We start from the raw sequence: 14,069 nt of genomic DNA, 5'->3' as shown, positions 1-14,069 counted from the left end.
ACCCACACCAAACTAAAAAAACCCTGAAGAACCACCTGACAACATCAACGCGTTGACACTAAATCAACTTATGGCTGGGTAGTTCAAATAAAGGATTTGTTGTACAATCCCTATCAGTCCTATTTCTTTCCTCTGTGTTATCTCTCACCATCCCAGGGCAGGTTGTTCCCTAATGTATAGCACCTGGCATTCAGGTCAGGATACTTTGTGAAAATTAGGAGCGAGGGGGCAAAAAACCCACAAACCAACACAAACATCTCTTTTCAGCTCCTACTCCCCATTCATACATATCTCTAATATTTAGTGAATGGGAGCTAAACATATCACAAGTTTAATTAGCTTTCCTGTAGCTGTGAGAAGCAACCGATTTCACGGCTGCCCGGGGCGATGCCTCTGTGCAGCACAAGGGTTCGGGCACCGTATTTTCTTACCTGCGAACGCCACAGGACGCACCATGTTCCGCTCCAACAGAGTTTCCAGAGGGGAAGAGTATTTGCTGGGCGTTAGTAGCACAAGTCACCTCGCTGCCCGGGCTAATCTATGGACATCCTCTCCTTTCTAATCCGCAGAACCTAACCTTAGAACTACTCCTTGCCAGGGAGAAGGGAGCAAATCCCCTTAACCCTTTTCTTCCATAAAAAGCCTACTTTAAGGTGGGTCTCATTAAGTAGTTTCTTCTTCTCAGCAACTTTCGCCGTCTTCAGGCCTGTCTTCTGCTACCAAGAGAACCTCTAACACCGTAACGCTGATCTTCTGTTGCTGGTTACAGGATCTCTGCTGCAGCACAAGAAACCGCCTGCTTTCAATTTAAGGAAAAAAAGAGGGAAAAAAAAGAAAGGAATTACCATGAAGCAATAGAGGCAGAGAAGCCCTGCGGGTTAACTCATGTCTTTGTTAGCTGCAGAAATACCCAGCGCAAAACTAGTCATTTCCTAACGCACCGCAGCCCGCGGGGGCTGTGAAGTGGAATCTGTGTCAGAAGCGCATTTAATCCTGGGATTCTCTTCAGCTAATAACTGAGCTATATATCAGAAAGACCAAAAATAATCCAGGCTGTCTGCTTCCATTAATCAGCAAGCTACGTTCATATCCGATATCACTACTTTTTATAAGAGGTTGTGTATATACATACACACATATATACGTGAAGGCGGATGTATTATTGTTTTTTTTCATCATCCGCAGTGAATGAAGTTAAACACTTGAAGTTGCTACATATTTGTAAATACACCTTCTTCTGGAAAAGCAGGAAGATTCCAGAAAAACTTCCCATCTCTAATTACCTTCTCAGTTTAAGTCCCAGAAGGCGCGTGGGAGGAAGGTCAGAGAAACCAGACCTGCTCGCGTGTCAAAGCTGGAGGTTGAAACCCTTCCCCTCTTCGGGAACATCTGCAGACAACACACACGAACACTCAACCGTTCCATGGGCAAAACAAACCCTCCGACCGGGTTTCAGTGATTGCACTCCTACAAAAGGTGAAATAGATCCTGACTGCGGGTCTTTGCAGGTGAAAATTGCTGCCACTGGTTTATTCAGCTGTTCACGGCTCCTTTTCAAAGAGCAATTCGGCTCCTACGGGTCTCAGGTAAATCTTTCTTGTACACTGAGTTCTAGGAGACGATTGCACAGAAAGAGTGGATCTAGCACAAAACATTAAGTGTTCCAATTCCTGCCTTATACTTCATTATATTCTTCACCCTTAGTTGTGTGTCTTTTATTTTTCCCCTCCTTCTCAAATTAACTTTTTATAGCTTCCCTTTTATTCATGTTATTACTTTTCTCTCCAAGTTATTCAGTATAATTAAAAAAACAAGATCAAGCTAACAAAAAATTGTTTGCAAACATGAAGAAGTCTATTATCTCTATATTCTATTATCTCGACAGCCTGTTGGGAGTATAAAAAGTCTAACGATAGTTTTAAATATCATCTTGCCAGAATGACTCTTTCCCCTTCTCCAATGGAACTAAAAACAACTTTGGAAAGACCAATCTTTTTTACTTTATTATGAAAATTGCTACATGACAGTCACTGTTCAAAACAGTATTTTGACATATGGTTTCTCTCCACCAAGGTGCCAATACACAAGCCATGATTACTATTTAAAAATACGATTAGCGTTACCCATGGCAGTTTGACAGAACTCAAGCCATTATAACACCCTACGAGTCTCTTCCTCCCACCCCGTTTTTGAGTCAGACATGGTAACGAACAGCATCTGCGCTACCCAAACGAGCCCCGGCCACTAGTGGTATAAATCGAGGTAACCACACAGCACAGCACACGCACAGATCCCCGGGGGAAAGAGCTTTTTCACTCACACACATGAGTTAAGAGGCAAAAGTGTCTGAACCTAAACCAGAGGCGGGTTGTTGAAGAGCAGGGGCTTCCAGAGAACACGTGTGTCCTCAGGCCTAAATTCAGTGCCAACATCTCAGCTGGTCAGTGCCTTTTATTTATTTCATAAACAGAAAGAATGGTGAATGCCTTGATATTTATAGTTCTAGTAAACAGGGAAGTCCATAACAGTGCAATTATTTCCACAACAGCACATTAATTCAGCAATTCTGTTCAAAACCTTTACAGCCAAACACACTATAGGTTACCCATTATAAATACTAACATTATTTCTATTTTTTAAATAAACATATTGGCTTAATTCAGGAAGACTGAATGGTTCTGCCGTGCAACTCATTCTCTTTCAACGTCTCTGTTGACAACCCAGGGATCATAAAAACGAACCCAGTGCTTTAGAAGCCACGCGGTCCAGACTCTCACACGGACTCCAGGAGATGCCTGTTCGCAGCACTGCTGATCGCAAAGGAGTCAATCGCCGTCCTCTTACAACAGGACATCAGTTCTTCTTGGCAAGTGCTTGACAACCCAAGTCTTCACCACCACTTCCTAGACAGCCTCTGGCTGCAGTTCTCCAGTCTTGAAGTTCTGAAGAAACAACCAAAAATGTTCTTCATCTGTGGCAAGAGAACTGTAGCAGAGGGTTTTCCAAGCGCCACTTCAGGGAAGTGAATGAAGTTTCACTGTGCAGATTATCCCACAGAGCCAGGCGGTAAATGATGGTCTAGGTAAGCTTTTCATGTTGAATCTGGTAGTAACATGCCTGAATTAAAACAAAGCTCAGTTTAGGATACATAGCAGATCTCAGCAAGCTGAGAAAACATCACACACACAAAGGTTGGTTGTTCTTTCCACCCAAGAAAACTGAGGACCAGGCTTTTTACATGCAGGGACGACAGTGACGCTCAACACACCACAATCTTCTGATACGTAAACCAGCATAAACCAGATTTAAAGTTACAAACTATGGCCAACTCTTAGTGAAGCAAGACAGCACCATCCAGGACTGAATACTGCCACAGCTCCCAGCTCTGTCACTATGAAGTACATTATGTTTTTTCCTCACAAGTCTGTCTTTGTCCTTGGACAGAAGGAGCCCAGAATAAAGACAATCTCTTCTCACAGGGCAAGGATGCGGGCGCTAAGTGTTTCAAAAGCACTCTGACTGAAAAGCAAAGATTTCCGTTGTCCGGATCAATAACCCGACCTGCTGCTTGTTAGCTGTTCACTCCTTAATGCTGGCTCAAATATGTGCTGGCTCAGTCATGACCAGAAATAGCAACATAAATGTCTCAGACAACACCTGTACACATGGAATATAAGATTCTGCTTCTACTACATAGATTCCCTGATAGATTTTAACCAACTCAAACCTTGCCTTTTTGCAGCGCTACAAAAAATAACAAGAAAAATCCTCTGCGCGCACCTATTTCCAGTTTTCACAGACAGAAAACACAATCGTGTTCACCTCGCAGCTCAGCTGAAGACTTCAACAGAAGTTGCAGGTTAACGGTCTCCCTCCAAAACAACCCCACTACAAAGCTGCACGCAGCTGAATTGTCACAGACCCCACTTGTCTGAACAGTTCTGAGGTACCAAAACAACCTGTTTCCACTATGGAAGATATTCATCAAAACGGATTCTCTCCCTTTTTCCATACTTGAGAAGAATACTAAACACAATGTGGACAGTGACACAGTAAAAAGAGTTTTCTTGGTTTTTCAAACTTGAATTCCTGAAACATCTAGATGTAATGTTAGACTCGAACATTATTGGAACGGCTGATCTCCAAAGCAGCACTTCATTCTAGTTTTTATGAAGGTTTGTTTTGTTGTAGGGGAACAACAGCTACAGGTGAGCGTTTGGAACAGTCAACAACAACCAATATTACACATCTGAATCAAGTACATTTGCACATTGCACCATTTAATTAGCAATAACCGCAACTATTAGGTTATCCTAAGCCCTAAGTCTCCTTTCTCATCCTAGCTAAACCTTCAATTAAAATGTCAAAGTTACAACCTTACGTTCATAAAATTGTCCTAAGCTGACCATCATTGCTCCAAGCTGATTAATTCCCAAAGAAAGCTTTTAATAACCCTGAACAGTTTTCATACCTTCAATGTAGTGAACATGATGCCTTGCTCCCCATGCTGCAGGTAAGGATCCATCAGGTCTTCGATTAAGTGCACCTCAGACCCCAAATTCCTTATCCTGAGTGGGACGGAAAGAGAATAGGTGAACAAAAGACTTGTACATGGAGGTGTGCATAAAGCTGCTTTCCCCTAACCTCATTCTGAGCTCAAGGCCATTTCACAGCTAACTGTCCAAAATCTTTCCACACCAATGCAAACAGCCAAACCAGAAAATTCAAGGAGTCAGGAAAAACTAGCAGGCAGTCTGATGATGAGAAGCAGGAGTGTTTAATACAGGTACAAATAATGCCTACCTGGCTCGCAGCACCACGTAGAGAAAAACAGGAAATAAGTCATCCATGGACCACAGAAAATCTTCCTGAAGTGTCTCGAGTACATTCTGAGAGATCTCTTCAAAAGTCTGCTGGATCACCTTCAACTTGTCAGCTGGGGTAAACGTGGTGCTGTTCAGAGAGCAAGGGCAAACCGGGACAAGAAGAGGCAGCTACGTATCTGCATCTCAATTGGGAAGAGAGTTTTCTGGCTAGCATGTCCCCCTGCCCAAGAAGACGAACCAGACCCATCACCCCACAACAGTCCAGGCTGGGCAGTGCCCCAGGCTGGAACTGCTGGACCGAGGCACAGGATTGCAAGTGAGACTGTCTGCACAAGGGGAAAAATGCCTTTCTAAAAGCTTTGTAACTTCTGTTCTTACAGCAGAGTTCCTTCTGTCAGCTAACAGACACGGCAAAGCCCCCATCCATAGGTCACTTTGCTGTAACTGTTTAGAAACCTGCACATATTTGATTAGACATCTCACGCTTCTGATCCTCAGTCACATTTTATGGAGCTACACCTCATTCCCCATTTGGGAGAATTTGCTAACAGTTTCAGTAGGAACTCTGAAACTTCTTGGTGACGTCTCTTATGAAGGTGAAAGAACAGGTGACAGGTAAAGATCACAATCGAGTAAACTAGATACTCTAGAGCCGGAGCAGTAAAACACCAAAGGCAAATTTCAGAGCATTACCTGATTTGCTGCAAACATTCGACTGCAGAGGCAAAGCAGGCGTCCTTTGTGCTTGATGATACCTGTGTAATCATGAGAAGATTGATCGGGCAGGTTGAACAATCCCACTGTTCAGCAGAAGAAAAGCAGCATCTCATACAACACTGGCACAAGAGACTTTTCTTTCAGTTTCCCAGTGCAAAAAGGAGTGTGCCCGGACACTAAAGGCATCCAGGAAATCTGCCAACATGTCATTTGAATGAGTTTCACTTCAAATTCAGAAAAACTTGTACTGAATTCCTTGGCATGTTACAAGAATCAGTGATGGTTTTGGATATCTTCCAGCTCAAGAAAGACTGAGAATCGTTAAATCTTAACGGTTAACAATCAAGAGGGAACTGTAGGACCAGAACAGTTGCAGCGTAGAGAAGTCATAGCAATCAATAATCAGAGACTCGGACTTGGAACACGCAGAAGAGAACAAATAAATGTTAGTTCTTAATATGCAACTGAGCCTCAGTCTTTCTAATTGGAGCAGGTAGAGAATGGGTGGGTGCAAAAAGACCCAGAGAAATTCACAGAAATGAGGAAACTGGACAGAGAAGAGACGCAGAAAAACACGACATCCTTCTGAACTTAGAAAGTGCTCAACCGCTTTCAGCCAGGTAATGCTTAAGAATAAAAACGATACAATTCTTCTCCTAATCCGAAAATACACAATGGTATAACTCTCTTAATCAAGCAGCTTGAAAATTTCCTTGGTAGACTTTTATTCTCACGTTTCCATAATGGGAGACCAAACAAATGTCTTCCCAAATTAGGATTTGTTACCAAATAAGCCAGTGTCAAAGCTCAACTGACAGCTGCTGTAAGAAATCACTAATGTAGCTTTTAAGTAGGAATTTTAGAGGAATAAGACAGCATAGCATGTCTTAAGCAAAAAGCCTGGCCAACAATTCTTTCACTGCCTGTTCACAACCTGGGGTTCCTGAAGGAAGCACTGGGCCAAGGCCCAACCAACGTACCTTCCGACTCTCTCCAAGGACGGATACGGTTCCTGGCCAAAATTTCCTGCAAGAAACCCACCGCAGTCTATTGAGAGAGCAAAGTCTTAAGGCATTTTTCACCTTATGAAAATAAAGCCATCGTGTTCTTCTACATGATGTAACAGTTCTTTCTACAGGATGACTACATCTAGCACAAAGAGCTGGAAAACAGTCTAACTTGAAATGCCTTGCCCTTGTGTTGTAGCTAGGCCAATCTTTTCTTCTTTCCCCTCCGCCCCCCACCTCTTTTTGGAAAGGGGGAGTTTTGACTCACTCTCACAACCATACCAACTAGCTTAAAAATACGTTTAGATGCATTTTTAATCGAATAAAAGCACTGTCCACAATAGGATTTCTTTTGAGTTGCTTTATCTGATTGCATGCCATGATGTTTTCCCAAGTTCTGTCTCACTGTTGAAACATACTCACGCTTGCACTCCAAGAAAACTCAGAAGAGCCAGATCAGTTTGTTTGTTTAGGCGCAGAACACATTCCCAGTAAATATCTTCCTCCCGCTCATTGTCTAAGGCGTACAACATGAAGAGAGGAGGGTAGAGCCGTGGCAGCAGCACAGGGAGCAGCAACCCAAAACTGGTTACCACATAGCTGTAAAGCAATAAATAAATTAAAGGGGGGGGTGGTTTGAAGAGGAAGACATTTTAAAAGCCTCATTATCTATAAAAACTAAATGGAAAAAGAAACCATTGGAAAAAAATCTTTCATTTAGTATAAGCCTGTTCTATTTCCGTGCTAAGAAATACTGAGGACTAATTTCCTTTTATGGCCCACATACAGGTGGGTTTGGGGTGGGAGGAGCAGTTGTGGTGGGTTTTTTTTGTGGTTTAGGTGTTTTAAGCCTTCCTTAGTTGGAGTTTGTTTCGCTTTATGTACCCTGGCTCAGGAGACTCTGATCTGGAATCCGATTTCGCACTGCAAAACGATCGCCTTCCCTTTGTCTCTGGTGCCGCAAATGGAATTGTGCTGCCCTCTTCCGGGAGATCAGGAAACAAGAACCTAAATGGCAACACACAGAAAAACGTTACGATTTCACTTCAAGAAGTTTCTGCAAATCACAGCATCAGAAGGCGAGATTGGAGAGGAAAGAACAGTCAGCTGAAATAACCCACGGTGGACTCAGAGAGCACAGCAACCCCGAAACCAGAGTAAAGACAGCGGCACGAATGCTAGACAGTTTCAACACACAAGGCGACTTTACCTAATTCAGTCGCGGTTTGACTTGAAAATTAGAGCCACGTTACCTAACCAACTGGAAGATGCGCTTGAGGTAGGACTTGATCTCCCTGACGGCCTCCTGCAGCAACCGCCGGTTAGCGCCTACGCCAACGTAGGTCATCCTGTAGACGGCTACGAGCGTTTCCAGCAGCTTGCCCAGCGGATGCAGAGGAGTATCACAAGCCTGAGACGAAACGTATTCATTGGCCACTCGGGTCAATGCCAGACAAAAAAAAAACCAATGGAATTCAAGAGAAATGGGCCAGAGATCCAACACCAGGCTTTGGGGGAAAAAGAAGCAGCACACCAAGTACAACTACATCAAAAGTGAGCTGTGTTTAACAAATCGCCACTTGGACTAGAAAATTCATATATTAGCTGAATACAGCTCATAGAGGAGTCAAGGCAGTACAAGAACTTGTGCTACTGCTCAGCCAAGTCATCTGTCCAGCATTCCTAAATTAATATGCACAATTAGCAAGTATTTCAAGATACTTTCCTGGGATCCAATGGATAAGAATTAACCAGTAACTGAGCAGAAACTGACTTTAAGGCAGTCTCCATTAGTTATATAATGGTTTTAATCTTAGTTGTAGATTTCATTCCAATAAATTCTGAAGTTATGAGTAGACAGGAATTAATACAACCCAGATTACAAGAGTGCAAACATGGGAGGAATTAAGGAAAGCTCTTACAAAATGAGCTTGACATCATGCCATATCAACAAGTTACGTGAACAGCTGAGAGTCGCAATACCTTTATCAAATATTTTTTGATATTTTCATATTTTTCCAGGGTGAAGGCACCAATGTGTTGTGGAATGAATTCCAAACTTTCCAGTGTCTGAGTATGCGAGCGGCTCAATAATTCTGGGCTGCAGTTAGAAAAAGGACAAAGACATTGTACGGATAATTAATTAGACACACAGTAGGAAAAAAACTCGTGAAGCGAACAACTGAACTAATTCTACGCATCAATACGTCCATCCCCAAAACAGTTTAGAGTGCAGAGTATTAAGAGTTCTGATTTTGCCAACCTGTCCCTGTGCTGGCGCCGGTTGGTGGTCAAGGCCACGGCGATGTTGTCCCAAGCCTTCCAGCGGTCGCCCTGGCCCGGGCTGTCGCAGCCCAGTTGGCTCCAGCACTCTTCAAACACCGCCTTCCACTTCTCGTCGGGGGGCACCGCCAGCATCCCCAGCTTCCGCCTAACAAAGGCACCCGTTAGTCTGTTCAAATCAGTCGTGAAACAACACATTCAGATAGGAAACCACCTACGGCTAATGTCAATCTACATCTCGTACTGTTCTACCGAAAGCTGATATATTTAACAGTCTCTACCGTGAACCTAGTTCAGCACTAAGAATAAACCTAGAACCTACTACTTAAATAACATACTGACTTTCAAAACCTTTTAAAAAGAACTTACAAAAAATTACACTTAGCCTTATTTTTTCCTTGCTAACTAACATTCATTACTCCATATAACATATTTTAACGTTACAAGATCAAAATGGTTTTAATACCTACATGTGGTAACAACTATGAGCCTTATTACATTAGACAACTCAGTTTTGCTCTTTCTTGTGGCCTGTCAGAAAATGTGCTTTTAAACACAAAAACAACCAATCTGATTTCCAAGACAACAAGATCTACTGCACTTAGCTGGGCTTATCTTCAGCACTGCTATTCATTCCTGGAGCAAAGACATAGTACAAAAGTGTCCCAAATATCTCACTACCCCAGAACGTACAAATAGCATAGATACACAGATCAACAGCAAAAAATGGATACGTGGCTTCTGCTCCTCAAGTAGTATCTACACATGATGTTGCACAACAAGTTCCAGATGTCCTGGCAGGAAGTGCAACCAGCTCACACATCTTTCTACAGGCAGCCCATGCCCAGGGCTCCTCTGGAGCCACAGCACAACCAAGAGCTGCTCTTCTCCCTCTATCTATATCCGTATCTTGGACACAGAACGACTTTGAAAAGCTTTCATAAAGACAATGAAGGCTGTCAGGCTTAACAGTTCTATCTTGATTTAAACCAACCGTCAGACCTTTCATTAATATTTTTCTGCCACATTTGAGGCGAGAACTATCAACACAGGTATCTCCCCATGCTTGCAGTTTCACAAGGCAGAAGCAGCAGACTTTGCGTGAATTACACCAGATTTGCATGAATTACACCAGATTTCCAACTTCAAGGGAGCCCGGAAAGGGCAGATGAAGCCCCTGCTTAACAAGCAATGTTCACAGCCACGTATGTGCGTTTATCCCCGACTCCCTGCTGGCGCAGCGCGTTCAGTGCACGGGAGGCTCCCAACCTGCCCTGCCGTGGGTGGCAGCTCCCTCGAAAGAAATTACCAGTGAGTGCTGAGGAGTAATCGGGGTAAAAACATCAGAGCTGTGTTTCCCATTTTAACCAGAAATTTGAGAGTATGCTTCAAAGACATGGAATCCCGTACAACAATTACTACTACTGTACACCAGTATGTCGCGCTACCACATACTCGTGTTTCACCGACGACTCTTTAAATTTACTTAAATGTCTTCTACTCAGGTTATCTCAGTTATGACTTAAATAAAACATTTTTTCTCCCCAGAGATAATGAAGCAAACTGATCTAATGCATCTGCTATAAACAGGGTTTTATAAATAGGTTTTTATAAATACTTCTGAAAAGTATCTTTGCCAAGGTGTAAAATTGCTCTTTTTTGCAATTCAGCAGATTTTTGTACTATTTGCTCATGTGCTGTTTACAAGAGGTGTAGTAACCAGCTAATTCTGCCCAAATGTACCCCCACTGGCGTTATTAAATGACATACTAACTGAATTAATTTACTAACAGCATAACTGGCAGAAGGGTCTGTGATTGACTTAGTCACTCAAATGTAACTCAGCCTTTCTAGCACCTCAAAGGCATCAGCAGCTGTGAATTCAGGTTCTAACAGGTTCTATATAAATCAAAATCTGAGGCTGCTGCAGAACAGTAGCAGCACGTTGGCCATCTTGTCATTTCATGCTGCTTCTTCCATATTCAAGCAAGAACAGCTACAAAGATGACTTTCATTTTATTTCCTAGGCAGGAAGGAAGAGGAACAAAAAAGGAAAAATGTTTTCAAAATCTGTTTCTTCCGAAAAAAAGTATTTTTAACTGGCCTTTAAGAAAATAGTTATGTTCCAAAGTATTACTGAAACATACGAGAGATTAGTTCGTGTTCACCACTCACAATGCTTTAGGCTTGTCCTTCTCATTCTCATACAAGCTGGGTTTGAAGTAGGTTCCTGTGATTTTTATCCCAGATCCCCATTCTCCACTGAAGAGACCTTCAATATAATCTCCATTGGGCAAAGTCAGTGTTCCCTTCAGAGAAGACAATAAACAAAATTAACCAAAATCCATCAGGAACCAAATTTTTGAGATGGTAAGAGTTTACAAGCGACAACTGCAATACCAACCTTTCCACTCAGAGTCCAGTTATCTGAAAACTCCCCCTCATAGACCGTATCATCCTCAGAGAGAAGAATTCCAGTCCCCTGCACAGGGAATCGCAAAGAGCACGAAGCAGTAATTACAACAGAAGGCAGATCTTAGATACACTGAAAAACCTGCTACTAATTTTTAGCAAATAATATCTTTTTTAAAAGCAGTTTCTCAAATTGCCCCAGGTCAAACAGAGCAGGGATTATAGAGCCAGTTTCAAAAGCCAGGACAAGAGAAGGTCGGGATAACAGAAGGTTTGTACAGCCTGACACACACAGGATAAGCCTCTATAGCACAGAGTTTGGCGCTGAACTCACCATCATTTTGTTGGTGCTGAAGGCTCCTTCGTAATACAGTCCAAACTGAGTCACCACAACGCCGTTGCCTTGGCACAGATCATCCTGCCACATTCCCATATACTTCTCTCCTCTGAAGAAAAAAGAAATAGGAAGAAGACAGTCCAAGTTGTACGTATTTCTTTGGCTTTGTGCCACCTTGGAGTCGCAAACAGCTTAGGGCAGGCATTTAATTTTGCAAAAGCTTTTGATTCCTTCACCTAAACTCAGATGACTCAAATTGAGAGGATAATAAATGAAAGAAACCAAGCTGTGCTACTTGGGAGATAGGAGGTGGAACTACAGAGTCACATGTTTTTGAGAATATCAGAGTGCAAAAACTGTAAGCAAATAGATCACATTGCCTGGATAAAAGCCTAACAAAGATCATGCCATACAAAACATTAGTAGACAGCTAATAATTGCTCACAAGTAAATGCCAGCCTCCTTCAGACTTACTACTATACTTTTTTGTGAGTCTAAGTCCACAGAGGTCAGGCTATAGTGTTTGAAACCAAGTGCAACTCCCAAATAGCTTGAAACAATCTATTTTTGCATTTGTTCTGAGAAAAGAGCATGATGTTTTCTCCATCCACGTAACAATAACAAAAAAGTAACTTGTCAAGGACCTTTTTCTTTGCTTTTAGAGAAGAACTAGTGTTCGATTCAACACAACTCAGACATGCACTACTGCTGCTACTAGTAGATCCAATCCCTTCCTACTCTTTCTGTATGTCAGACCAGCATGTAAGGATTTGCGGAACTGAAGCGTTACCTTGTGATATCATCAAAAACTCCATAACCACACTTCTTATCCGTTGTCCACTGCCCGATGAACATGCTGGGAGAGGAAGAGGTCAGCTTCCCGCTGCGCAGCAGCCCATGCCCGTGCCGCATGTTATCCTGGAAACACCCTTCGTACACCTCACCGGTAGCATAGCTACAATGACAACAAAAAAAAGACAGTAAGATTCCTATAACCTTCTTGTTTGTTTGGTTTGGTGTTTGTTTTAAATACCCCGGCAACGCAAGTGCTACATGTTACCTGTAGACCCCGTGCCCGCACATCTTGCCTTCCTTCCAGTACCCCACGTAGTGGTCGTCCTTGTTCAGCACTTTGTTCGGCACCCGGTATTCGCCATACCTGCCAAAGCAGCGAAACGGAACGCAAGCTAAACCAGTTCATTAAAAAGAGCAACAGATACAGACCCATTCTAACATCAGAATGCTCTAGATCAGTTTTAGCACATCGCTTCAACTACGGCAGTTACAGATTTTATTGATTTGTTTTTAAAGAGAGAGCAGGAATATCATCATCAACAGGTCAATGTGGTCTGTAACTGGGGCATGGCAGGAGCATTCCCCTCTCTATCACACAGCATTCTTCTCAGCTTTCTAAAGCCCACAAGGCTTCTCACATCCTAAGACCGCTTCTACCTTTGCGATCCTCTTCAGGTTTTGGTAATTCAAGCACATCTTTATTCCATGGAAAGATTAGAACATGTATTGCTACAGAGAATATATTAACAACAACAACAGCGATGCTAGCTTCCAATTATGCTCAAACGGTGGCACAGAATTGTTCATAATTTCAGTATGCCTGAAAAGAATGAGATGCGCAACTTTTATTGATTTGAATTTTCTGGAAAGACTAAAATCCAGTTATGAAGGCTCTGCTTGGAGCACATCTACCCCAACAAGACATCACTACTGTTAAGTGTTGAGACTACAGCATGCACGCTGAAATACAAATATATGCATTTGATAATCCTAAATACCAATCCATTTATTTCTGGTGGGGATTTGTTTGCAATATTCCATCTCCAACAACCCTATAATCACCAGGGTTGGTTACACTTACTGTTAGTTCCAAACAACTCAAGTTCTAATCTGATTTTATATTTTGCCATGATGCAAGGTGCATTTTAAAAAGCTGTCTGCAGCCAGACCACATTTCAATTTCTCCTCCAACTCAACACTTTGAAAATACATCTGGAAGCCAACAGGACTCCTTATGTATTTGTATCCTGCCCAGTACAGACAAGTCTTGCTCGCAAGATTCATACAGAGATGCCTTTGGAAGAAGTGAACCTTTCTGCCTCAAGAGTGCCCTTAGCAGATTCTTAGCAATCAAACCCATAGATAATTCAAAGCTGTGGAATACATTACTTTCAAGCAGTCTTATTTGTTTTACCAGATTACTTAGTAATGGCTAGGACTTCTGTTCATCCTATTTTCAAGCTCCTCTGTACTAATTATCTTAATCATCAGGATCACACACCCTCATTAGTTTTGTTTTCATCACCCAAACTGTGAAGTCTTGATTCAAGATTTTGTTGTCTCCTTCCTGAACTATTAAAGCCTTGCTCTACCAGAAATAGGGCAAGGAAAGCATTAGAGAAGACGCATGACTACATTCCGTGAAAGGCATGGCATTTTCTAGAAGGATTAAAGACATGAAATCAGGACTTT

The 14,069-nt window shown here is 42.3% G+C and overlaps 1 protein-coding gene across 6 annotated transcripts in view; it reads right to left on the bottom strand.

Moving 5' to 3' along the window:
* Nucleotides 1-1,976: 1,976 nt before the first annotated feature.
* ALS2 (alsin Rho guanine nucleotide exchange factor ALS2) overlaps nucleotides 1,977-14,069 on the bottom strand; it is a 33,046-nt gene continuing 20,953 nt past the window's right edge. For 3 of the 6 annotated variants that reach the window (XM_065069495.1, XM_065069496.1, XM_065069499.1), the window contains exons 20-34: nucleotides 12,643-12,741; nucleotides 12,373-12,537; nucleotides 11,580-11,691; nucleotides 11,238-11,315; nucleotides 11,009-11,142; nucleotides 8,814-9,002; nucleotides 8,534-8,651; nucleotides 7,804-7,961; nucleotides 7,436-7,558; nucleotides 6,974-7,150; nucleotides 6,524-6,569; nucleotides 5,520-5,581; nucleotides 4,804-4,953; nucleotides 4,472-4,568; nucleotides 1,977-3,117 (exon numbers count right to left, since the gene is read on the bottom strand). In XM_065069495.1, the coding sequence (XP_064925567.1) occupies nucleotides 3,079-3,117; nucleotides 4,472-4,568; nucleotides 4,804-4,953; nucleotides 5,520-5,581; nucleotides 6,524-6,569; nucleotides 6,974-7,150; nucleotides 7,436-7,558; nucleotides 7,804-7,961; nucleotides 8,534-8,651; nucleotides 8,814-9,002; nucleotides 11,009-11,142; nucleotides 11,238-11,315; nucleotides 11,580-11,691; nucleotides 12,373-12,537; nucleotides 12,643-12,741 (1,747 nt within the window). In that variant the 3' untranslated portion in view covers nucleotides 1,977-3,078. The remainder of the gene's footprint in view (nucleotides 3,118-4,471; nucleotides 4,569-4,803; nucleotides 4,954-5,519; nucleotides 5,582-6,523; nucleotides 6,570-6,973; nucleotides 7,151-7,435; nucleotides 7,559-7,803; nucleotides 7,962-8,533; nucleotides 8,652-8,813; nucleotides 9,003-11,008; nucleotides 11,143-11,237; nucleotides 11,316-11,579; nucleotides 11,692-12,372; nucleotides 12,538-12,642; nucleotides 12,742-14,069) is intronic. The other 3 variants (XM_065069497.1, XM_065069501.1, XM_065069498.1) reach the window with 1 other exon arrangement.

This window comes from Columba livia, chromosome 7, assembly GCF_036013475.1.
Source record: "Columba livia isolate bColLiv1 breed racing homer chromosome 7, bColLiv1.pat.W.v2, whole genome shotgun sequence".
NCBI classification, from domain to species: Eukaryota; Metazoa; Chordata; class Aves; order Columbiformes; family Columbidae; genus Columba; species Columba livia.
The sequence above is the reverse complement of the archived record's forward strand: the minus strand, read 5'-3'. Positions and strand labels throughout refer to the sequence as shown.